This window comes from Cervus canadensis, chromosome 1, assembly GCF_019320065.1.
Source record: "Cervus canadensis isolate Bull #8, Minnesota chromosome 1, ASM1932006v1, whole genome shotgun sequence".
Classification (NCBI taxonomy): domain Eukaryota; kingdom Metazoa; phylum Chordata; class Mammalia; order Artiodactyla; family Cervidae; genus Cervus; species Cervus canadensis.
The window spans coordinates 97,309,331-97,334,762 of record NC_057386.1 but is presented as its reverse complement, the minus strand read 5'-3'; the positions used below and the strand labels follow the sequence as shown (position 1 = coordinate 97,334,762).

Sequence of the window (25,432 nt, the reverse complement as noted above, 5' to 3'; positions counted from 1 at the left end):
CGGCTTCTGAGCTCCAAGCGCAGAACTGAGTAGCTGAGACAGACAGTAATGTCTGACCCTTTAGAGACGCCTGCCAAACCGGAGCCTGTACTGCAGAGAGATGCATCAAAGAACTGAGAAAAACAATACACAGACTCAAGCTTTTGTCTGTTTATTCAAACACAATGTGTCTTTAGGAGTTTAAAAACAAGCTGGAGACACCATTATCCTTTGAATAATGCAGAGAGTCACTGAAAAGGGAATCGACGCCACTGTAGTTTGTAACACTGGTGTATTAAAGAGCAAGTCCCTATCCATATTCCTGGACTGTAAACATGGGGAACCGAAGCATCAGAGGGAGCACAGAAGGGATCACACTGAACAGACAAACCCTTAAACTGTCTTCCTCATTCATACAATCAATGCACACTGAAGCAAAACTGAATTCCTCATCAAGCAAACATTTTTGCATAAGCTGCCTTCTCTTTATCTTTCTGTGCCTTTATCTTTTGCTTGACTTTCAGCAATTCTGCCTGGATAGCTGCAAAATAAATATGGAGTATGAGTTATTTCTCAAAACATCCAAAAAATTAGGTTGACCAAACTGACGCTTTAGTATGGTTTTAAAAAAAAAAAAAAAAAGGTAAAACTCTTCTTAAGAGTAACTGAGCCCTATTAACAGAGCATAATTTAAAAGTGCCTTCTCCCTTCCATTAGAGGTGGCTCTAAAGTGCCTCCCTTGTTTCATTTTAGCAAAAGACTCAAGATATATTTCAATATCTAGACTGATGATCACTATTTGTAGTTGGTTTACTTGGAAAGCAGCTTATTTTTGTCGCAGCTTTCCAAAACTTTCCTACAACATATCCAGTAGCTATTCGGGATATGTCCACATTTAGCTTAAGGAATGGTCCCAAACATTAATTAAATCTGCCATAAACACTATCTTCTAATGCTGCTCCTTCATCTGGCATTACCAGACAGTAAAGCAGAGAGTCCAGATACATGCAGATGAGTGTTCTGGACACAGACTAGACCAAGCTGAGGGCAGGGCCCTGACTCATTCAGGACTTTCACTCCAGAAACTGCCGACTTACCTTTATCTTCTGGTGCGATCTCCTGAGCTTTCTTAAGATCAGCCTTTAATTGGGAGAAAAAAAGAAATAATAGATTATGATTCATGAAAGGTATTTTTTTTGTAATTAAAATTTAGAACAAAGTTTTACCAATGCTTGATCATATTCTTTTAATCCTTGCCATCCTTGGGCTCTACGGTACAGTGCTTTGGTATTTGATGGGTCTATTTCAAGGGCCTACAAAAAAATTATAAAATTAGTATTTTTTTATCCAAACATTGAATACTAAATATTTATCCTAGATTTCAATTTACTGCCTGTCAGCTCCAAATCGATTTGCTTTGTGACAACAGCGCTAGACCTGGAGAGCCTTCTCTGCCTGCTGACACGTTATCTGGTCAGCAGAGGGCGCCAAGGGGATGTGGGTGAGGAACCGGTGTCCCTTCCAGGCTCCTGCAGGCAAGCTCCTCAAGCACCCAACCTCCCTGCCATCCAGTGAGGCAAGGTCACCCCCTCCGCAAGGACTCTGGATCTCAGCCCAGCCCAGAGGGAGTGGGCACTCCTATGTTATACATACAGATGCACATATAAATACATTTATACCTGCTGTTGCCATATTCAGGGTTCTCTTTTACTAGTCAACCTCCATTACTCCAATTCCCCCTTATCTCTATTTTATAGTAAACTTTCTCTACAGAAATTACTATGTAATACCTATCTTCTGATTGGGCCCTAGCTGATAGGAAAAAATATTCTGAATAAAAATTTGTATATACTCATTTAAGCCGACATCCAGGGTTTTTCAGGATTATGAGTAATTAATAGGCTTCTCCTCTCAAACGTTTTAAAAATAATATATTTATTTATTTAACATCCTTTAAAGGTCAACTCTCAGATTTTACTGAAAAGGGTGTATTACTTGCCTCACAAAGGTCAAAAAAGCAATCCAGAGTAAAGAATCACCTTGTCCTCTGTTGCCTACTCCCTTCTAAATATACTCTTACACCTTATTCCACCTACCCCATAAATTGGGACCTCATTTCATTTCTACTTGCTCAGGCATAGCTGACCTGTGTACACCGATTAATGGGCAATATACATAAAAATGACTGGAGGGGGTCTTCCTGAAATGTATGTGCTCATCTGGAAAACTTGATCAAACACACTGTCCTAACTGCTGTGCTTAAGGAGGGACTGGGGCCACTTTCCAGCTCTCTCCGTCAGCACTGCTGACATCCCCATGAAGGCAGGCAACCTTCCTGTGTGTTCCAACAGCACTCACCCCCCCCAGAAGAGTCTTGACAACCTTAAACTGAAACTGACTCCCTCTCCCACCAAGTAAATTCCTTGACGGGAGGGTCTGTCTTTCAATCAAAACACCTAAGCGCCTATCAGCTGCTTAATCTGTGCCCAACACTGCACTTAAAATGCTTTACACACATAACACAGTCTTCATAACAATCCCAGGAGGAAAGCAGTGTTTCCACTTAACACAAAGAAACTAAGACTCTAACATTAAGAACTTCCTCAAAATCAAAAAGTGACAATTGTCTAAGAGAAAAACCATGTCTGCTGACTGACTCCACAGCCACATGCTCAATCATTCCTGGGTTTATCTTCCAATGTCCGGCACATAATAGGTGCTCAATAGTTAATAAATGAGCTGAGAAAGACAGTATCTTCATGGAAGTTAAGTGATTTCGTGTTATAAGCTAAATGAATGATTTGAGAGGAAGAACTGAGAACCAAAATGTTCAGATGTAAGAACATCAACAGACTCACCTCCAAACAGCTATCGACTGCGCCCTGCCAATCAGACATCTTCAGTTTGCAAGCACCAATATTCAGCACGCAGCTCAAAGCGACAGGCTGCAGCTTTGCTCCATCTGCGTCCTCAGCAACAGCTCTGGAGCCTTCCACATACCTGGAGAACACCCCGTACAAGCAGCAAGCAACAGCCCATTAAGACACTCTGCCTCTGACTCACTCATGACTCGTGGTCAGTGTTGATATAAAAGTTCACCAATGCTAATATTAATATTCTTAATGCTTTCCTTTAGAAGATTTTTGTTCCAACTTTTTTTCCCAAAATGTTCAAAGACACCAACTTAAGAACAATCCCCAAACCTAAAGATTATAAATACTATTAACACTTTTCTATTTATAAAATTAAGGTTTTTATCAACCGCTTTCCAATGTAAATAGGTTTGGAACTAAGGTTGTCATTGCAGGAGAGGGACTGGACTGGGAAAGGTGAAGAAACCTGTGGTGGTAACGCTGACTCATCTTTTACTGTAATTCCCAGCTGTTTATACTATAGTTCCTAACTGAAAGGGGCCCTGAAACAATACATATACCTGACCCCTATAGTCTAGTTTCTAGAGTCTCCCTCAATGAAAAGAATCTGGGCTCCTGGGAGAAATTCAGATCTGGACATGAGGTTAAATGTAAGATGAGCCTGGACCATCTTGTGGCAGAAAGCAGGCAAGTGCTCCCAGACGGAAAGAGACGTGTCAGACAGGGGCAGCCAAGGGGCAAATCTGAAACCTCACAGCCTCAGAAAGAATGATGCGAACAGTATGATAGGCTGAATTGAAAAAAATAATCCACACATCTATAGCAATACTAAAAAAAGGGTAAGGAGTCCTTTCAAACAGAAGAATGACAGCTAGTAACTGCAGAATGACTGGTAAAATCAGAAAATCACAGTTCTGCAAGCCTCAATGTAGTAACTGATTCAGGCAAAGGTCTTCAGTGATGCTGAGACCAGTGGATGAAAGCCTAGAAACTTAGTCATACAATCTCACAGCACCACTGCACAGAGGACGTCTTATTTATTAAAAAGGTAAAGGTACTTTTATAATAGAGACATATGACTAACACCACGTTAACCAAGTGCCAGAACTCAAAACAGGCCAAACTGCCACGTGCCTTCAGGACATGATACACAAAGGATATAGACACATCATCTATTCTCTTGCTAAAATATTTAACCTCAAACTGATCAGGACGAAGCAATAAACACACACGGGTGACATTACCTAAGACAACTGGCTTAGACTCCACAAAATGGAAATGACTTAAAAAAAAAGTGGGGATTAAAGATTAGAGAAGCCGTAGTGACATAAAAACAAATGATACAATGGATACTGGAGTTAAGAAAAATTTTGAGACAACTGGGGACATTTGCATATGCATTACATATTGTATCTATAGTTGTTAGTGTATCTATATTTGGGAGATGTTTTTATGCATTAAAACTAAGTAGAAGAATGTCCTCATTTTGGGGGGAAATACTGGTACTTGCTAAAATATTGAGGGGTAAAGTGTCATGGTATCTACAACTTCCTTTCAAAATGATTGTGCAAAAATAAATGTGGCAGAAGTTAAAATTGGTGAATGCAGATAAAGGTACATGAATATTCATGTACTATTCTTAATTTTTCCATATTCTGAAATTTTTCAATTAAGAATCTGTAGGCAACTAAAAAAATGGAATTAAAATTTCAATATACCTGGTTACTCTGCAAGTAATAGGCCAAAAATACAAAAAGCAGCTCTTGAATTTCACTTTGTAATTCAATTTACAAGTTCTTAAATGCAATTTATTAAAAATGTTTTATTACCTTAAAACTTTTGTGTATTTTTTAACGGCCATCTCCCACTTCTGGGATTTGAAAAACGTATTTCCAATGTTTTTTAAGTCTTCTGATATTAATAAAATTTTATCTACCTGTAAAAAAGAATACAAATATGTGGGGTTTGAGTATATAATGCAGTTTAGTGCTAAGTTCTATCTTTAAGACAGATTGACCAAAAAAACTCAAAATTTTAGCACTGGGAATTCCCTGGTGGTGGTCAGGACTCTGTGCTTCCACTGCAGGGGGCATGGTTCCACTCCTGGTCAGGAAGTGAGGATGCCACATTCCACACAGCATGGCCAATAAACAAGTAAAAAAATTTTAGTAGTAAATTTTTTTTAGCAGTTTAATTAGTTTGGACAATCTGAAAGTGTTTGTTAGCTGCTCAGTCGTGTCTGACTCTTTGAGACTCCATGAACTGTAGCCAACCAAGCTCCTCTGTCCATGGGATTCTCCAGGCAAGAATACTGGAGTGGGTTGCCATGCCCTTCTCCAGGGGATCTTCCCAACCCAGGTAAACAGCCCCAGTCTCCTACATTCCAGGCAGATTTTTTACCATCTGAGTCACCAGGAAAGCCCAAAATCTGAAATTACTTACATCTTTTAAATCCACATCCGCGTCCTCGGGGAAATCTGGGTGACTGTCACCAGATCCATCCTTTGGGAATATTCCCCAGTCATCCCCTTCTTTCAGTTCTCCGCATTCTGCAATAACGCACAACTGTAAAAATAACCCTCAATTGTAGAAGCGCACTACTATGTTAATGATGATTTTTAAAGGTCTGGGGTTAAAAGCTCTACGGCTGCAGGTCGTGTGCAACACTGCCTACGCGGCTTCCTGGCCGGCGCGCCTGCTGTGACCGCAGTCACGCGCTCCACACACCGCCAGGAGCGCAGCAGCGTCCCCACGCCATGGAAGCACTCGCTGCAGCCAGTAACTCGTGTACAGAGGGAGTGGACAGGTTCACCGTCCCTGAGGTGTGGCCCGTGCTTCCCACTGACTCTCCTTCGCACACTGACAGCACCTCCCGCAGGTCTGACTCTCCAGTTTCCATCCCCAGCCCTGTGCATGCAGGGCGTCTGTGATGGCCGTGTTGATCCACAGACATGAAGAACACAAGGCTCTTTGGAGTGACAGGATCTAGTCCAAACCCTTATGTGATTTATATAGGCTGAGAAGTCAGGCCAAGGGAAGTTAAATCACAAGAGCAAGGCTAGACCACAAGTTACATGGCAGAGAGGAGACCCAAGGACCCCAAGTTTCCTGCTCTCTGTACTCTGCACGTGTACACACACCGACTCCAAGTTCTACAGGCGTAGGAGACTTCGGTTATTAAAATCAGCAAGACTGAAGTGGAAATAATAAAAGTCTCTTTTTAAACTGCCCTCATCTTTCCCACAGTAGAAAACAGCTTCAAAAAAAAAGTGTCAGGTGCAGGCTTCTAGAACAAGAGCCTTCTAGACATTTTTCAGCTAACAATCACCCTTTGACTCACCCTTCTCTAATCCAGCAGCTAAGATAAGATTACCATCCCGTTACTCACTTTGGCAGGTTTTTCCCCTTTCACCTCCACGTTTTCTAGAATCTTTGCCACACCCATTCCTTTCATCACTTGGCCAAACACTACATGCTTCCCATCCAAGTGCGGAGTCGGAACGGTGGTGATGAAGAACTGGGAGCCGTTGGTGTTGCTGCCCGCGTTGGCCATGCTCAGCAATCCCTCCCTGTCATGCTGCGGGAATAAACCATAAAAAAACCACGATGGGAGTTCCCACTCTACTCTACCAACCATTCACAGAAAAGTGTGGGTGAGGGGGTGAGGGGGGCACTGGAAAACCACTTAGAGCACACAATGTAGACAGATTTACTTCGTTATCAAGTGCGACTTTAAGTCACAAAACAGGAGAGCACTTAACCACTTTTTAAACTTTAAGGAGAGCTTATGAAACCAAATTAAGGTAACAGAAACAACAGTGGGGGCAGGGGTGGTACTCCTAAATTGGTCACACTGAGAACATGCTTGGACTTCATCATTAAGACGAAGATGCCACAGGACGGAAATCTAGTAATTCTGCTTCACCCTGTCTTATGACTGAGGCACTTTTTTTCTGAAAGGCACTCAACAGTGTCCCCACTTTCGGGCCTACATGATGATTCTCTCTTCACACGTCAGAAAAGTTAGGTCCTTTCCTACTTTCCACGCGTGTGACACTCATGTTAGCCCTCCCACCTGAAATGCCTTTTACCCCTAAACCCAAATCTAATCCAGCTTTCAAGACCACCCAGTGTGCCAGAGAACCATGTGTCCGTGCAACAGCCCCTTTTTCTAAAACGTTACTTTGGTTTCTGGCTGCACTGGGTCTTTGTAGCTCTTGAGCGGGTTTTCTCTAGTTGTGGTGAGTGGGGCCGATTCTGTTGTGGTGCTCAGGCCCCTCATGGTGATGGCTTCTCTTATGGCAGAGCACAGGCTCTAGGCGCACAGGCTTCACTAGTTGCAGCACACGGGCTCAGTAGTTGTGGCGTGTGGGTTTACTCACTCTGTGTGGGATCTTCCCGCATCGTGGATCAAACTTGGGTCTCCTGCATTGGCAGGCAGATTCCTATCCACTGCATCACCAGGGAAGTCCACCCCCTTTCTTTTGCTCAACTTTTCCATCACATAATCTGAGTTTTCATCTTTCTGGTACTTTCTTTCTCCCTTCCAAAAGTCTGGTGCTTTCCCCACAATATTAAATATTATTAACTTATATTTCCTCAGCTTCCTCATGCCTTCTTCCTTCCTCACTCATATCCCTCCCTCAAAGGCATCTGTATTTTAGTTCCTTCTAACCAAATCTCAGCCAGCTGGCGAGGTCCAGTCTGCCTAGTTCATGCACCCGTTCCCCCTTGATGTCTTCCCTAGTAATCCAGACCATAGGAGTCATACCTTTCTCCTATCGTATACACAGGTCTTGGTCAACTTAGCATTTACTTGCATATTATTATTCTCCAGTTGTCCTATGTGTTTTAATCTTGCCTTTCTGGCAAGATTTTATTCCTTATCATGAAGGTCTTTCCTTTTTATAAACTCTTTGGTGCCAGTGACTGTATTAGCTGCAGGAAATAAACTGCTTAAAACATTGATGACATTTATTCTCAAATAATCCTAATCACCTTGCCCCTATTCCCCATTTCCAAAAACACATGTTTACTTTTGCTCTTACACGTCCACTGTCACGACTGAATGATACCACATACCCTGATGGGGACCCCAGGGTCATTGAAATTAAGCAGGCACAGGTGTCACTAAGGTCCTTTAAGAGCCTGGACATTAACCAGATCCGCTAGTCTGCAAATGCTCTGACACCCCAGACATTAGCCATGGTTTTGCTGCTCTTCAAATTTAGGCATAAAGATGCACAACTTACAATCCCTCTAATGGGAACATTTTTCCTGGAAACAATTTTGCCATATGCTGGCCACCCATGAAAACTTATTGGCTTTACCGCAGTGTATAAACCTGGATCACACTGAAATAGCTGTTGTATTTTTGCCAATAAAATCATTGCTGGATGAGTTTTTTTTCATATTAAAGATGTATATTTACAAATATGATACCTTTCACAAATAAAGGAGATCTAAGCACATCTGGGGCATTTATCCTAATTTGACAATCCGACACATGACAACCTTTATTATTAGCAACACACATTTTTGTCTACTTTACCTTATAATGGAAATTTTCATCTTCAAATTTTTCACCATAAATGCTTTCTCCACCTGTCCCATTCTGATTTGAGAAGTCTCCACCCTGAATCATAAATTTCTTAATAACTAAAAAAAAACGAAAATCAGCATTAGAAACTACAGTACAGATGACTACAGCAGTGTTAACTAATGAATATGTGACAATAAAGACAACTTCTCTCCTGCCCTCCCCACCTATACGCACAACTCCAGACTCTTAAAAAGGCTTTTCCCCATCCAAATCCCCATTAAGACTCAGAGAATTAGTTCTTATGGCACCTCCCCTACAACACTGTCAAACCTCAAGACTGGATCTACTAATTTTTCTCCCATAGTACCTTGAGTTTACCTTTCTTTTATAATATGGATCATAACAATCTGTCTCTTCTAGCAAACAATTAAGAACAGCAACACCGTTTTGGTTCCGTGGTAACCATGTGCATGGCTGGGCACATAATGGTTAACTCAAAAATGCCTACTGAATAAACCAATTATTCCCAAGAGGTTTGTTACACTGTATTGGAATTACTTCTGCAAATGTTATTACTTAACACTGCCACCACATTCAGATTCCCCAGAACTCTGTATCGGCTTGTATGACACTAATGTACTAAGGAGACACAGCTGGGCGAGAAAGGAAAAAGGTAAGTCAGAACCTGGAAGAATCCATGTTTCCTATGCTCCCTCCTTATGTGAAAGGTCACAGGGTGCCTTCTTTCCCCAGCAAAGAAAATGCAGCAACACGTGTACAATGTGGCTCCCCAGGAAAGCCCTTGAGAAACTCAGCACCCACCAAGGTTTCTACAGGGGCTGATCATGAAGGCACTCTCTGCCTAGCAGATACCAAAATTCCACCACATCCTCAAAAGGGAAGCAATTGTTCAGCATAAATCAAACTGTACAGTCTCGGCAGACTAAGCCATGTTACGATTCAGAGAATGGTTAAGTGCTCTGACTTCAGGCAATTCCACCATTGCAAGCAGACTTGATGGACAGCAGTCTCAGGTCTGCAATGTTAACTCTTCTCCACAGACACTTTATTAGAATACAGGCAACTCCTTGATTTACTGCGTTTTGCAGATACTGTGGGGTTTTTTTCCCAACATGAAGGTTTGTAGCAATTCTGCATCAAGTCTATCAGAGCCATTTTTCCAACAGCATGTGCTCACCTTGTGTCTCTGTGTCACATTTTGGTAGTTCTTACACTATTTCCAACTTTTTCATTATTATTTGCTACAGTGATCTGGAACCAGTGATTTTTGATGTTACTACTATAACTGTTCTGGCACTGTTTTTAGCAATAAAGTATTTTTAGATTAAAATATGTATTTTTCTCCAGATACAATGCTACTTTATGCACTTTAATAGACTATAGTATCCTGCACACATAACTTTTATATGCACTGGGAAACCAGAACTTTGTAACTTGTTCCATTACAACATTCACTTTATTGCAGTAGTCTGGAACCAAACCTGCAATATCTCCCTGGTAATGCTTCCCAAGTGGTGCTAGTGGTAAGGAATCCACCTGCCAAGAAGGAGACACAGGTTCAATTCCTGGGTTGGAAAGATCCCCTGGAGAAGGAAATGGCAACCCACTCCAGTATTCTTGTTTGAAATAGTCCATGGACAGGGGAGTCTAGTGGGCCACAGTCCACGGGGTAGCCGAGTTGAATCTGACTAAGCACAAACACACATGGCTTGTATTTTGGTATTTTATTAAACATGAAAGTAAATCAACAGTTTAAGTAATCTAAAATCAATGTTAATTTTTTCTTAATCAAGTTTCTTTAAATACTTATATAACTGCCAATTAACTTATTTGTTTATTCATTAAATAAATACTGAGTGCCTACTCAGGAACGATACTAGATGCTGAGGACAAAATGGTGAGAAGATGCAGTTCCTCAAATACGGAGCTACTCCATGGGGAGTACCAGCAAATCATCACTAAACAAAAGTGTGACAACACAGGGTGAAAGGTCACCTCTTCATCACATGTCACACCAGGGATCCAAGACATGGAATCTTTAAGTCAGCAGCAGTGGTCCCAAGCAATCCTGCCCAAGAAGTAGGCATAACTTTTTGTCACTAGGCAGTGAAGCTACCCAAGCTCTATTTGTTTATAATGGCCACATCCTGGTGAAGCAAGGGTAACCCATTTCTCAATAAACAAACCTTAGGACCCTCCCATAATTATTTCCACCTTTCACAGCCCAACATCTATGAAACTGACCTACAGTCTCAGATGTTAAAGCATCCCTTTGGAAACTAACTAAGTTTTAACTCTCACCCTCTACTTAGTGTTTTCTTCCCTAACTCCCTAAGGAACAGGACTCAATTACCTCTAAGAAGAATCAGATTCACAAAATGTATACATACTTCTATGGAAAGGACATCCTTTGAAATGGAGAGGTTTCCCAGTAGTGGGTCCAATGCCTTTTTCTCCTGTACACAATGCACGAAAATTTTCTGCAGTTTTGGGTACAATATCTGCAAACAATTCTAAGACAATTCGACCAACTGAAAGAAAAAATAAAATTGTGTCAGTGTGCAAAACAACTAAATAAGCACATGATAGAAGAAATGCGAAATTATGGTGACTGAAAAATACCAAGTTCTCTTTTTTTGGTCATTTTTCTGATATTCTAATTTAGTCTACCTGAATTGAATATCATGTATCCAGATGACTTTAAAACAACAACTTTACTACATCTAACAAAGGATCATAAACACAGTAGCCAGAAGATTAGCAGCATATAAGGACACCATCATCCTGTCGCCCCCTTCTCCTGCCCTCAATCTTTCCCAGCATCAGGGTCTTTTCCAATAGTCAGCTCTTCACACCAGGTGGCCAAAGTATTGGATCTTCAGCATCAGTCCTTCCACTGAATATTCAGGGTTCACTGACTCAATGGGCATGAGTTTGAGCAAACTCTGGGAGATAGTGAAGGACAGGGAAGCCTGGCGTGTCATGGGGTCACAGAGTCAGACACGACTTAGTGACTGAACAACAACAAAGGGCACCATCAGTTGATTGATTTTCTCTGACATGTGCGCAAAATTTTAAATCACCAAATGACCAATAGAAGAAAATGAAGTATCCTCTGAGTGGTCAGGCTGGTCAAGTTTTAAGTATAGCTGTAGTCTCTGTGCTCTATGCAACCTGCCCAGTGCTGCCTCTGCAGCAAAACCTGAAAAAGTTGCCATTCTAGATAATTCCTAATGCAGGCAATAAACTTAGCACTAAATTTCAAAACAAAATGAATGCACACCTAAGTCTCTGTGTGTGTCTGCCTGCCTTCTCAGTAAACAAAGAATGTTGCAGCCATTAAGCCATCATATTATGCTGACCCGACGCTGCTGAAGAGCCCTGAGGGAACTCAGTATGGAGACAAACAGGCTGCCCACTTCCAAGCCCACCTAGCAGTCAGTTGCTGCAGCCATCATGAACAGCGCACCCTGAGGAGACTAAGGATGAGAAAACACGGGATACTGGCCCCAGATAGCTGATATGCACATCAAATGATTTCAGTGAGCCCAGATTCTTAAATCTTCCCATACAGAGAAAAGCCCTAAATTCCTTAACCTGAGATACCTGGTTTTCTTTAATTAACAGTTATCTTTTTTTTGATGTTCCGCCCACTTGTCTTTGTTGCAAAAACTCCTAAATACCTTGCCTCCTTCCTCATCTCTTTGAACAGAGCTGAGATACTCTGTCCCAGGCTTACGGCCTCAGTTTTTTCCTTTAAAGCAGTTGTAACGTATTCCAGAACACAAGCAATTAAGCTACAAAGCAACGTGCTAATTCACAAGACCTGAGGCGCCTCCAAGCTGCTACTGTAGCCTAGGCAACCACACCGCCACACAGATCTCATTTTCCCCATGCCAAAACAGAGGAAATGTCCACCAATCTGAATGGATCCCTAACTTAAGAATCAGTTGTAAAAAAGAAAAACAGGGAAAGTCGCTTTAATTTATAGATAACATGGCAATTGCTGACATACATCACGTGGCAAAAGACACAGGGTGACGGAAGCCCACCAGACGCTTAACCAGGGGTTTTCTAAACAGGTTTTCGCCCTACAAACATAAAATCACCTCGTTTTGTGCTAACTTCACGGTGCTAGGTTGCGGGCAGGTGCGGCCAAGTCGGGACAGATAAACCCAAAAGCTTCCAACATTCCTCGAACAGAAATTTCCAGAAACTTCTCCACGCCCCACGGCACCGGTACAAGGTCGCGGGCGCAACGCAGCCCGGAGGCCTGGACCAGTCCAGGTCCCAGTGTGGGTAGCCGGCCCCCACCTCACAGCCGCCCCCTGCCCGACCAGCGTTCCAGCCTCAGGGACCCCCGACCCCGGGCGCCCCGCCTCCTCACCTCTCTCCCCTCCGATGTCCACGTCGAAGAAGACTCGAGGGTTACTGGGGTTGGAGGGCTTAGCCTGGGGGGATGGATGCGACATTGTAGCCTGAGGACGCGTGTACGACCGCCTCGTAACACCGCGTGGTCACCGTGAAGCTCGAACCCTAAAGTCACAAGGTCCGCGAAGAACGGCGGCGCTAATGAGCCGCTTCCGGCTGGGGACCGGAGGACGCGGCCGACTTTCCGGCACCGCCTCTCAACTTCCGGCGGCGCGGCCCGACTTCCGGCTTCGCTGCCCTTGGAGTCCGCTGGCGCTTGAGCCAGCACGGCCGGCTCTACGCTTTCTGACTTGGGTTTCCCCTCTTTCTCGTTCAGTGAAGCTACAGGCCCAGTTGTTCTTATTCCTGTTGCTCGTGTTTCGGGAGAGCGTTGTCAGGCTGTCAACCCGTTTCACCTCGGGGCTCCGCTTTCCGGCGAGGGGCCGGCTGTCTGAAAATCCGTTTGTCTGAGAAACAGGGCTGGAAATGCTCACGTCGGGGGTCGTCGGAGGGTGGAGACGGTGGCCCTCAGCAACCGCCTGGCGGCACAGCTAGCGGCGGCGAGTCTCTGATCCCTGTGCGGTGGCAGCCGTGCTGTAATTCGATTCTCCTACTTGGCCACGTGAACGATGGCAGGAGGCCGGGCCGAAGACTCCTGGTTCAGCTGACTTGTAGGTCGCCCGCTTTCCCGGGGCGGGGGGGGGCTGTATTCAAGCTTCTGATTTCGCTTCATGACCTCACACTCACTTCTTGATAAAGCTTAATTCTGAAGAAGAGTGGTGCTGTGGTCCTTACCACTTCGTCATATTCTAATTGTTTACTGACCTATTCATCTGTCTTCTCCCGTTAGAGTTAAACTCCACGAAGACAAGAATTTGGTGTTCTTTTTTCTAACTTCAACACTTATCACAGTGTCAGGCCCTGAGAATGTTTATATGAAAATGTCAAGAAATTTCATTTTCATATGCCTTTATGTGCAATGTGAGAAGAGTTCCTGTATCAGTTCCTCGTGCTGATCCTTTCAAGTTCCAGCACATTAAAGCTAATGTAAAATGTTACTTTTTTATGCATTGATGGCCTTCAGTTTCATGGTGTTTATCCGTTGTGGTTCCCTGAAGATCCAAAGGAACTTAACTTAGCACATAACCTCTGGGCTGCTTGATAAGAGTCAAAATAAATTATTCCTTAACCTAGTCTCATTTCAGAACTGCAAATTGGTAGCTTAGACTTTTACTCACATATCAAATGATTAAAAATTTTTATTCTGATCTACGAGCTTAAAATCAGCTTTTCAGTTCAGTTCAGTTGCTCAGTTGTGTCCGACTCTTTGCGACCCCATGAATCGCAGCATGCCAGGCCTCTCTGTCCATCACCAACTCCCGGAGTTTACTCAAACTCATGTCCATCGAGTCGGTGATGCCATCCAACCATCTCATCCTCTTTCGTCCCTTTCTCCTCCTGCCCCCAATCCTTCCCAGCATCAGGGTCTTTTCCAATGAGTCAACTCTTCACATGAGGTAGCCAAAGTACTCAAGTTTCAGCTTCAGCGTCAGTCCTTCCAGTGAACACCCAGGACTGATCTTTAGGATGGACTGGTTGGATCTCCTTACAGTCCAAGGGACTCTGAAGAGTCTTCGCCAACACCACAGTTCAAAAGCATCAATTTTTCAGTGCTCAACTTTCTTCACAGTCCAACTCTCACATCCATACATGACCACTGGAAAAACCATAGCCTTGACCAGACGGACCTTTGTTGGCAAAGTAATGTCTCTGCTTTCTAATATGCTATCTAGGTTGGTCATAACTTTCCTTCCAAGGAGTAAGCATCTTTTCATTTTATGGCTGCAGTCACCATCTGCAGTGATTTTGGAGCCCAAAAAAATAAAGTCTAACACTGCTTCCGCTGTCTCCCTATCTATTTCCCATGAAGTGATGGGACTGGATGCCATGATCTTAGTTTTCTGAATGTTGAGCTTTAAGCCAACTTTTTCACTCTCCTCTTTCACTTTCATCAAGAGGCTTTGAGTTCCTCTTCACTTTCTGCCGTAAGGGTGGTGTCATCTGCATATCTGAGGTTATTGATATTTCTGCCGGCAATCTTGATTCCAGCTTGTGCTTCTTCCGGCCCAGCGTTTCTCATGATGTAGTCTGCATATAAGTTACATAAGCAGGGTGACAATATACAGCCTTGACGTACTCCTTTTCCTATCTGGAACCAGTCTGTTGTTCCATGTCCAGTTCTAACTGTTGCTTCCTGACCTGCATACAGGTTTCTCAAGAGGTGGGTCAGGTGGTCTGGTATTCCCATCTCTTTCAGAATTTCCCACAGTTTATTTGTGATCCCCACAGTCAAAGGCTTTGGCATAGTCAATAAAGCAGAAATAGATGTTTTTCTGGAACTCATGCTTTTCCAATGATCCAGCGGATATTGGCAATTTGATCTCTGGTTCCTCTGCCTTCTCTAAAACCAGCTTGAACATCTGGAAGTTCATAGTTCACGTATTAGCTTTCAGTTTATTCCAAAAATAGTCATTTATGCACTATAATCTTCTGTTATTATGGTTGATTAACCTTACCATTAACTAGGCAGCACAGCTAAGCACTTCTACTTGGCTATCAGACTTTTAGGGTTGAATCTCTAATAGCAGCTTGCGATTTTTGAAAAGTTACTTAGCCTCTCTGTGTCTTAGTTTCCTTATCTGTAAGTTAAGATAATATGTATTTTCTAATGTTTTTATCCAGATTAAATAAGTTATTTAGGTGTTTTAGTTTCAGACACATAATAAGTACTCAAGTGTAAGCAATTATTAACCATAAATAGCTAATACTTTATTATAGTTACTAATATCAACATTGATATTACTAATACCAACATTGATATTACTAATAATACTATATTACAGTAATTACTAATATCAAAAGTTACTAACATCAGTTTTGAATAATACTTCAAAATGAAAGAAGCAAAAGTGCTTTGAGGATGCCTCTGCATTGTCAGAAAATGCAACGTGATTCTTTCTGTTATACAGGTTTCTGGGTGTAAAAGACGAATCCAGATGTTACTCTCACTCTGTGTAGATTTTTCACAGCAAAGTAACAACTTTATATAACTGTCATATTCCTAGAACCAACTCAATTAACAGAATCTACCTTTGAAAATCTTTCCAGAACTGATAAATCCTTATCCTAGAAGACAACCTGTCTCTTTGTCAGTCTGCTTAAGACAGGGCTCTGAGTTCTGAAGTCTTGCCCAATGTGTAGGAAGGAACGGAGCCAAGACTATGAATTACTTCTTTTATATATTATATATACATATAATTTTTATGACTTTCTTTTTATATTGGAGTATAGCTGATTAGCAATGTTGTGATAGTTTCAAGTGGACAACAAAAGGACTCAGCTGCCTATATTACTATTTCTTAAGGCTGAGGACGCAGTTTCATCTGGAGAGAGGGAGGGATATTTTTCCTAAGAGCCCTATTACTGTTTCTGTCTGTTCCTAGTGTGGTAGGATAATATTAACAGATTGCCTCCCCTAACCAGTATTACCTTCTTTCGATGTTTTTGTGCATGACTCCACCCCCAACAAGCAACTAGGCATCCTGTGCTTATTTATTGCTTTAAGGGAAAGACGCAGCGAAAGAAAAGAAAGCACAGGAGGGAAAAAAAGGAGTCCGTCCTGGCTTTCATACTGCAAAAGGCTTGGCTTACAGGAACAAAAAAAAAAACTCCTGGCGGAGCAAGAGATGTGGATAAGAAATGTTCATTAAGAACATGGCATTCCACTCACAGGAAAAACTGAAACGAACTCCCCTCTTGTGCTGGAGAAAGAGGAGGTTGTGGAAGGCAAAAAGTGGGGAGAAGGAGGAAGGGTAGCAGAGGGCTGGTTTAGATGGTCCCTAACTCGGAGAGTGAGCAAAACAACATCCCTGTATTTGTCCGTGTGCCCTGGGAGTTGTTGCTGTTTTTCAGCCTCTCAGTCGTGTCCAGCTCTTCAGGACCCCATGGACTGCAGCACTCCCGGCCTCCCTGTCCCTCACCATCTCCCGGAGTTTGCCCAAGTTGATGTCCATTCCATCAATTATGCCATCCAGCCATCTCATCCTCTGATGCCCTCTTCTCCTCCTGGAAGAGGAGACACCTTCTTTCTGAGACGGGAGCTTGCAGAAAGGAACTCTGAGCCCAATAGAGGTTGGGAGAACCAATGACTGGGTTAGGATGCTGAGTTTCTCACTGTATACCCATGTAGACAGATGGGGAACCAGAGGTCCCAACCTAAACTGTTGCCGCCACACTAGACATTCTCAAATTTAGATCCAACCCTGGTGGTGGGGGGAGGTGGGATACCAGAAATTGGCAAAGATTATGGTATCACCAACCCTTTGGAATAGACAATTCAAAATTGAACTTAAAGGTGAGTTATGGAAAAATAAATTTGTGTTTATACATTCGCATGGTTATAGGCTGTGACAAGGACACAGACAACTTTGGAGTAACACCCAAGCATGTTGTCAAAGACAAGAAATCAGGAAGGACACCAGGGTTTGGGGAGAAATTTTCAGGATCTTAGATGTTTAAAGTCAGTCTCTGACAGCAAAATCGGAACTGGTCAACATGTAAGTCTTCAAGGAGACAACATAATTTTTCTCCTGGTTGGGAGGGCTGGTGTTGATGAGGTGGTAATGTGCGAGAGGAAATACTGACTTCGCACCGCTGCTCTGAACCACATAGAAAAATGGCTGATTCCACTAAAAGAACGATCAAGAATGGAAAAGCAGTTCACAGGTTCTGCCTCCTACATATATGACAACTGTGGGTTTTCTGACCTGGAACACTGAACCAATGGAAGACAGCAGAGGCCACCAGGGGACAGCAGAGTCTGCCACAAGCAGACTGCCACATCCCACAGACAGAAATGGTGCCTGGGACTCCAGGCCTGAGGACTCCCAGTGTGACAAGATTCTTCTTCTAGGTGCTGGGGAAGACATGACAAAAACGGAATTGATGATCAGTTGACAATCACACCCAGTAAGAGGGCTATGTCTATTCCTTTTCTGAGGAGAAATAAGATTAATTTTAACTATTTTAAGTTGCAAAATGTGTAGTTCTCCAATAGACCAGAACCAATGATACACTGATGTGAACCCACAAAACCACTGTTGAAATCCAATTTACATTTACCTAAAAGGACTTCCTCAACATGGATTGTATAATTATCACAGAAATAACTTGGCACCTACTGCTCACTGCCATGTGCCAGGCTCTGTGCTAAGTGCTTTACATAATTAATGTTATTCAGTCTTCAACTTAACTGTGTCATAGGTCATCTTAACATCCTATCATCAGACAAATAAGTGCCAGTGAGGTCACAAAAGGTGCCCAACGTGACTCCAAAGCCAATTCACTATGTATCGGGTTGGCTAAAAAGTTCCTTTGGTTTTTTAACTAAAAATAAAAGACACATTTTTCATTTTCACCAAAAACTTTATTGAACAATATATTCACTGTTTGGTTCCACTACCTTCTGTCACTTTTCAGTCAACTTCATATTTCCATATTTCCAAAACTTTCTTTTTTGGCCCAAGAATTATTAATAGCAAGCCAGGGCTCTGTGGCTTAGACAGTAAAGAATCTGCCTGCAATGCGGGAGACCCACATTCAATCCCTGAGTCAGGAAGATCCCCTGGAGAAGGGAATGGCAACCCACTCCAATATTGTTGCTGAGAAAATCCCATGGATGGGGGAGCCTGGCTGGCTACGGTCCACGAGGTCACAAAGAATCAGACACAGCTGAGTGACTATTAATACCAGGTGCCTTTTACAGTATTCCAGGGAATTGAAAATTTTTCCAGTAAGAGAATCTCGTAAAGACCAAAATAAATGGAAATTCAAAGGTTCAGTGAATACAGGGGATGAATTTGTAGCCAAGCTGTAACAGTATTTGCCTGCTTATCAAAGAAATATGCGGCCTTGAGTTATCCTGATGGAAGATTATGTGTTTTCTGTTGACTACTTCAGGACACTTTTCATGAAGTGCCTTCAGTTGGTCTGAGGGTAGTACTTGTTGGAATTAATCCTTTGGCCTGCCAGAAGGAGTTCATAATAGAGGACTCCCTTTCAATCCCACCATATACACAATATCACCTTCTTTAGATGAATACTGGCCTTTGGTGTGGTTGGTGGTGTTTCATTTTGCTTAACCCACAATCTGTTCTGTTCCACATTATTTTTAAAAATGTATTTTATTAGTTTTGGCTGTGCTGGGTCTTTGTTGCTGCACAAAAACTTTCTCTAGTTGTGGCAGGGGGCAGCTACTCTTCATTGTGGTGTGTGAGCTTCTCATCACAGTGGCTGGTTTCTCTTGTTGCAGAGCACGGGTGCTAGGTGCGAAGGCTTCAGTGACTGCAACGCATGGGCTCAGTAGTTGGATCACTGGACCACCAGGGAATCCATGTTCCACATTGCCGAGGTAAAAAATAGTCAAGACCTAAATGTTGAGAGTTATGTTTTCTCTGGTGGCAATTTTAGGACTTTAACCCCAGCAGACAGCATTTTAAGAGACCCTGAGAGAACTGTTCCGAGGACGCAGGGGATAGGGTAAATCAGGTTATATAGAAGTCTGTAACAAGGGGCAGGTAGCCTGAACATCAAAAGATTATTGTTAACTAAGGAAAACCAGATATTTCAAATTAAGGAATTTAGTGGGTTTTTTATGTATGGGAAGATGTACGAGTCTGGGCTTACTGAAATCATTTCTTTTATGTGTATCTCAGTTGTCTGGATCAGTATCTTGTGATTTGATTTTTTACATCTTTAGTTTCTCGTTTGGTATAGGGAGGAGTGGCAGCTTGAGGTGGTTCCCTGGCTGCCAGATAGCAGGCATTGTTCTTCCTGGGGGTACTCCAGGCCCAGAAATTTACCTATGGAAGGCCAAGGATAGCTGATGGCTATGCCATCCTTATTTACAGGTACGGCAGGAAATATGCCATTTCACATTATGTGCATTATCCACTTTTCATCACCCATCACAGTATATTTTAAAAGCAGAACATTTTCATTACCTTTAAGTAGAGAATCGCATGCAGAAATACAATCAAGAAGGTTTTTTTCACTTGTGTGGAAACCAAATATCAAAGCAATTATTAATAATGTAACCAAGTTTGTGCAAATGATTTTCAGCTCTTGATTTGGATACTATGAGTATGTCAGCTGTCCCCCGCATGGTATAATATTGATTGTTCTCAATTAATGATTTGATTGCTGTCAACTTCAGCTGGCTTACCTGACCATGAAGTGTTATCTAGAGAGAAATCTCTAGGATGAAACTTCTAAAACCACTTTTGCATGTTCGACCAGTCACAGCACCTTCTCCATACACTACACAAATCTTTTTTTGTGTTTCAGTTATGTTTTTAGCTTTCTTGAAATAATAAAGATTTTATGCTTTTATGCCAAAATGTTGCTTTTTTTCCTTCCGTCTTCAATCTTAAAATGAGTACACAAAAATTCACCAATTTTGATGAGTTTATTTTAATGCATGCTAATATGAGAGCTATCACAATACAATTTAACAAAATTGTCTTCAATGAAGTTAAAGACAACTAAGCACTACTAGAGCCATCTTCAGAAAAAAAACGAACAAACATTCTGACCAACCCAATACTAGAAAGATAAAACCTAACACTCTATCTTTAAACCTATAAGTTTTAAATATTGTGTAAGAAATACCAAGATATGTAAAGGGCCTTGAGCTCCTCATGACATTAGTGCTGGACTTGTTTATTCTTGCATAACTCATTTTTGACCTGATATTATAAAGCAGTTTAGGCTCCTATACATTTTGTAAGTTATTCATTATCTATAGAATGTGTTGTTGCCGTTGTCACTCAGTCGTATCCAACTCTTTGCAACCCCATGGACTGCAGCACGCCAGGCTTCCCCGTCCTTCACCATCTCCCTGAGTTTGCTCAAACTCATGTCCATTGAGTCAGTGATGCCATTCAACCAGCTCATCCTGTGTCGTCCCCTTCTCCTCCTGCTTTCAATCTTTCCCAGCATCGGGGTCTTTTCCAATGAGTCGGCTCTTCACATCAGATGGCCAAAGTATTGGAGCTTCAGCTTCAGCATCAGTCCTTCCAGTGAATATGCAGGTTAGATTTCCTTGAGGACTGACTGGTTTGATCTCCTTACAATCCAAGGGACTCTCAAGAGTCTTCTCCAGCACCACAATTCAAAAACATTTATTCTTTGGCGCTCAGTCGTCTTTATGGTCCAACTCTCACATCCGTATTTGACTAAAGGAATTCCTGATAATACCAAAAACACAGAATGAACTACTTTCCAATTCTGTCTCTTATCTTGACCCTCAAAAACAAATAAACAAATGAACATACTGTTATGTCATTTTTATTGAAGGATATAGGTTCCTAAAATTCAAATTTGAAGGACTTTGAATTCGACTATGTTTAGCGAAGCTACTGTTTAATGGTTATCATATTCTTTATACAATTCCTGCTGCTTGTTTTGGGGTTTCAGCTAGGCTTTGGTGCTGTGCTGTGGCTTCATCATCAAGATGGCAAGCCACGATGGGAAAGGAAGGATTTCTATGATGTTGAGAGAAGAGTCATTCAAGTGCCCTGGACTGCACACCTGAAGCAAAGAGCTGACTTTGTGTTTTTGCCCTCAGAATGGACTATCTCACCTTGCTAAGAAGAAAGGTTTCGGACAGGGGTTTGACTTTTTTTCAGATCGCAACGGTGGATCTATTTAAATCCTGGAACTCTGATGATTGCTCCAGAAATTCAGACAACAGAGCATCATCCAAAAAAGGTCAGCTTTTACTGTTAATATAAAACTGTGAGGCTGGTGTTTGGATCCCTTTTCACAGAGGAGGAAACTGCGTACAAGACATTAGAGAAGTGCCCCAAGACCATGATGTCGAGCTGTCAGGCCATGAAACATGCCTCCTATGTCCCCGAGGGCATTGTTCTTCCTCTATCTGGATATTTGGGAATATCTGCTGATAATAACAATTTTGTTTTTGTCATTAGAGATGACAGTTTTATCATTGTTGCTTTTGAGGAAAAAAAAAATGAGCCAACAGATTCAGTCACTCCTTGAATAATCCCTTAAAAGTGACTATTGGATCACACTGTTGAAAAGAGGCCATGTATTCAGGTCATTAAAAAAATAAAAAAGCTTTTAAGCTTCAAATGGAGAATTTAGATCATAATTATTTAGTACACAGCTAAATTGCAACTAGATCTAGGAAAATAGAATTCCTCTGCACTCAGAATCTTGATACATGTTCAATGAGGACTCTGTTCTTTTGATTTACTTTTATAGCTAATAAGATACTCAGATATAATAGAGTGATAATATTTGCTGAAGTATTTCCATTAGCAGTGCAACATCTACTGGGGAAAAAAACTCGTTATTCAGCCAACATTACTGAGTACCTACTACCTGCTGGGCTAGCATATAGTTATAAGAACAACAGAGCTGCTGTTTTTAAGGAGTTCACTGTTTTCTAAAAGAGACAAATCATTATAATATATGTACAATTTATGTATAATAATGCATATACATAATAAACATGTATTATATTCAAGACACTGTGGGAAAAAATTGGAATATTAGACTTTGGAGATCTCTAACAATTTTATAGGGGAGGTAGGATTTGATCTAAGTCTTCTTAAATTCCAGAAAATACTTCACCAGGCTAAGAGACTAGAGTCTGGGGACACCTGTTAATATTATACATAGAGCATGGCCTAAAAATGATTTCCATTTAAGAATTAAAAGCCAGAGAAAGAAAAGAAGCTTTTATTCGCAAAGCATGGGGGAGAACATAGTGGAAGGTTAATAGCAGAACATCTGGTAAGAGTAAGACCTAGATCCTCAGTTCACTGAGGAAAAAGCTAGTGCAGAATGATGGTCTAAACACATCAAAGTCAAATAGAAAAATAATTCTCCATGTACTCACAATTTCACCCAGATTTGCTCAAAACTCACAACTATGAGCAAAACTTGGCTATATATAAATACATAATTCTGGAGTACACACAGTATTTTCATTCCTTCTCCAAAATCTAATAATGTTTGAGAGAAGTTTAAATAATACCAAAACTCTTAATTGTTCAGAGACTAACTCATGAGAAATTCTCATTTGTATGTGGAAAACTTTTCCTTCTAGTCATGCTCTTTGCCTAAGGAGATTTTTTTTTAATAATTAATTTTTATTGGAGTATAGTTGATTTCATTCTGTCTGTCCTCTGATGGATGAAGATAAGAGGCTTATGGAAGTTTCCTGATGGGAGGGACTGGCTGTGGGGAAAACTGGGTCTTGCTCTGGTGGGCTCAGTAAATCTTTAATCCAATTTTCTGCTAATGGGTGGGCCTGTGTTCCCTCCCTGTAGTTTGGCCTAAGGCCAAACTATGATAGGGGCAATGGCAGTAATGGCAACTTCCTTCAAAAAGACTTATGCCAGCACCCCGCAGCTCCCAGGACTGCTGTAGTCAGTGCCCCTGACCCCGCGGCAGGCCACACTGTTGCCCACATCTTTGCTGGAGACTCCCAAACACTCACAGGCAAGTCTGGCTCAGTCTCTTGTGGGGTCACTGCTCCTTTCTTCTGCGTCCTGGTACACACAAGATTTTGTTGTGCCCTCCAAGAGTCTGTTTCCCCAGTCCTGTGGAAGTTCTGAAATCAAACCCCACTGGCCTTCAAAGTCAAATTCCCTGGGGGTTCTCAGTCTCTTTGCTGAATTCCCAGGTTGGGAAATCTGTTGTGGGCCCTAGAACTTTTCCAACAGGACAAGAACCACCTTCTTATAAATGTTCTCCAGTTTGTGGATCGTCAGCTCAGTGTCTCTACAGTGGAGCTAACAGGGACCTCCTCCAAGAGGACTTACAACCTCAGATATACAGATGGCACCACTCTTATGGCACAAAGCAAAGAGGAACCAAAGAGCCTCTTGATGAAGGTGAAAGAGGAGAGTGAAAAAGCTGGCTTAAAACTCAACATTCAGAAAACTAAGATCATGGCATCTGGTCCCATCCCTTCATGGCAAATAAATGGGGAAAAAATGGAAAGAGTGACAGACTTTACTTTCTTGGGCTCTAAAATCACTATAGATGGTGACTGCAGCCATGAAATTAAAAGACACTTGCTTCTTGGAAGAATAGCTATGACAAGCCTAGACAGTGTATTAAAAAGCAGAGACAATACTTTGCCAACAACGGTCTATATAGTCAAAGCTATGGTTTTTCCAGTAGTCATGTATTGATGTGAGAGTTGGGCCACAAAGAAGGATGATACCCAAAGAATTCATACCTTTGAACTGTAGTGTTGGAGAAGACTGTTGAGAGTCCCTAGGACTGCAAGGAGATCCATACCTGTCAATCCTAAAGGAAATCAATCCCGAATACTCATTGGAGGGACTGATGCTGAAGCTGAAGCTCCAATACTTTGGCCACCTGATGCGAGGAGCCGACCCTTTGGAAAAGACATTGATGCTAGAAAAGACTGAAGGCTGGAGGAGAAAGGGATGACAGAAAATGAGATGATTGGATGGCATCACTGACTCAATGGACACGAGTTTGAGTAAGCTCTGGGAGTTGGTGAAGGACAGGGAGGCCTGGCGTGCTGCAGTCCACAGGGTCACTAAGAGTCGGACATGACTGAGCGACTGAACAACGGACAACAAATAGTTGATTTACAATGTTGTATTAGTTTCTGCTACACAGCAAAGTGATTCAGTTATACATGTGTCCAGTCTTTTATATTATTTTCCAATATAGGCCATTAAAGGGTACTGAGTGCAGTTCCCTGTGCTACCCAGCAGGTTCTTATCTATTTTATGCATAGTATGTATATGTCAATCCAGATCTTCCAATATATCCCTCACCCACTGTCCACCTTGGTAATGATAAATTTGTTTTCTATATCTGTGATTCTATTTCTATTTTGTAAGCAGTTCATTTGTACCACTTTTAAAGAATCCATGTATACATGATATTGTGTAGTATGTGTCTTTCTCTGCCTAGCATTATTTCATTCTTTTTATGACTGAGTAACATTCCATTGTGTATATGTACCACATCTTCTGAATCTATTCCTCTGTCAATGGACATTTAGCAGACTTTTAAAACTGTTGTTTTTGTTTAGTCACTAAGTCATATCTGACTCTTTGTGACCCCATGAACTGCAGCAGGCCAGGCTTCCCTGTCCTTCACCATCTTCTGGAGTTTGCTTGAACTCATGTCCGCTGAGTCAGTGATGCCATTCAACCATCTCATTCCCTGTTGCCCCTTTCTCCTCCTGTCTTCAATCTTCCACAGCATCAGGGTCTTTTCTAATGAGTCAGCTCTTCACATGAGGTGGCCAAAGTATTGGAGCTTCAGCATCAGCATCAGTCCTTCCAGTGAATATTCAGGGTTGATTTCCTTTAGGATTGACTGCTTTGAACTTCTTGCAGTCAAAGGGACTCTCTAGAGTCTGCTCCATCACCGCAGTTCAAAAGCATAAATTCTTCTCTGCTCAGTTACCAGATAGTTATGGGGGGTGGGGAGCCCAAGCAAGAGCTGAGGCAGAGTGTTAGCGTGG

General features: G+C 42.0%; 1 protein-coding gene and 1 long non-coding RNA gene across 3 annotated transcripts; one reads left to right on the top strand and one right to left on the bottom strand.

Moving 5' to 3' along the window:
• Positions 1–135: 135 nt before the first annotated feature.
• On the bottom strand, positions 136–13,380 carry PPID (peptidylprolyl isomerase D). Its single transcript, XM_043487424.1, has 10 exons — positions 12,803–13,380; positions 10,806–10,946; positions 8,404–8,510; positions 6,241–6,429; positions 5,295–5,417; positions 4,682–4,788; positions 2,838–2,979; positions 1,206–1,292; positions 1,077–1,119; positions 136–520 (listed from the first exon to the last, which is right to left on the bottom strand). The coding sequence occupies exons 1-10, from the start codon at positions 12,885–12,887 to the stop codon at positions 432–434; spliced, it is 1,113 nt and encodes a 370-aa protein (XP_043343359.1). The 5' UTR covers positions 12,888–13,380; the 3' UTR covers positions 136–431.
• LOC122453545 lies at positions 13,372–23,830 on the top strand. Of its 2 annotated transcripts, none has more exons than XR_006273099.1 (3): positions 13,372–13,496; positions 19,196–19,294; positions 21,512–23,830. It is a non-coding gene; the product is annotated as an uncharacterized LOC122453545 (long non-coding RNA). The 2 variants fall into 2 exon arrangements; XR_006273100.1 differs by having other exon boundaries at positions 21,361–23,830.
• The last annotated feature ends 1,602 nt before the right edge of the window (positions 23,831–25,432 follow it).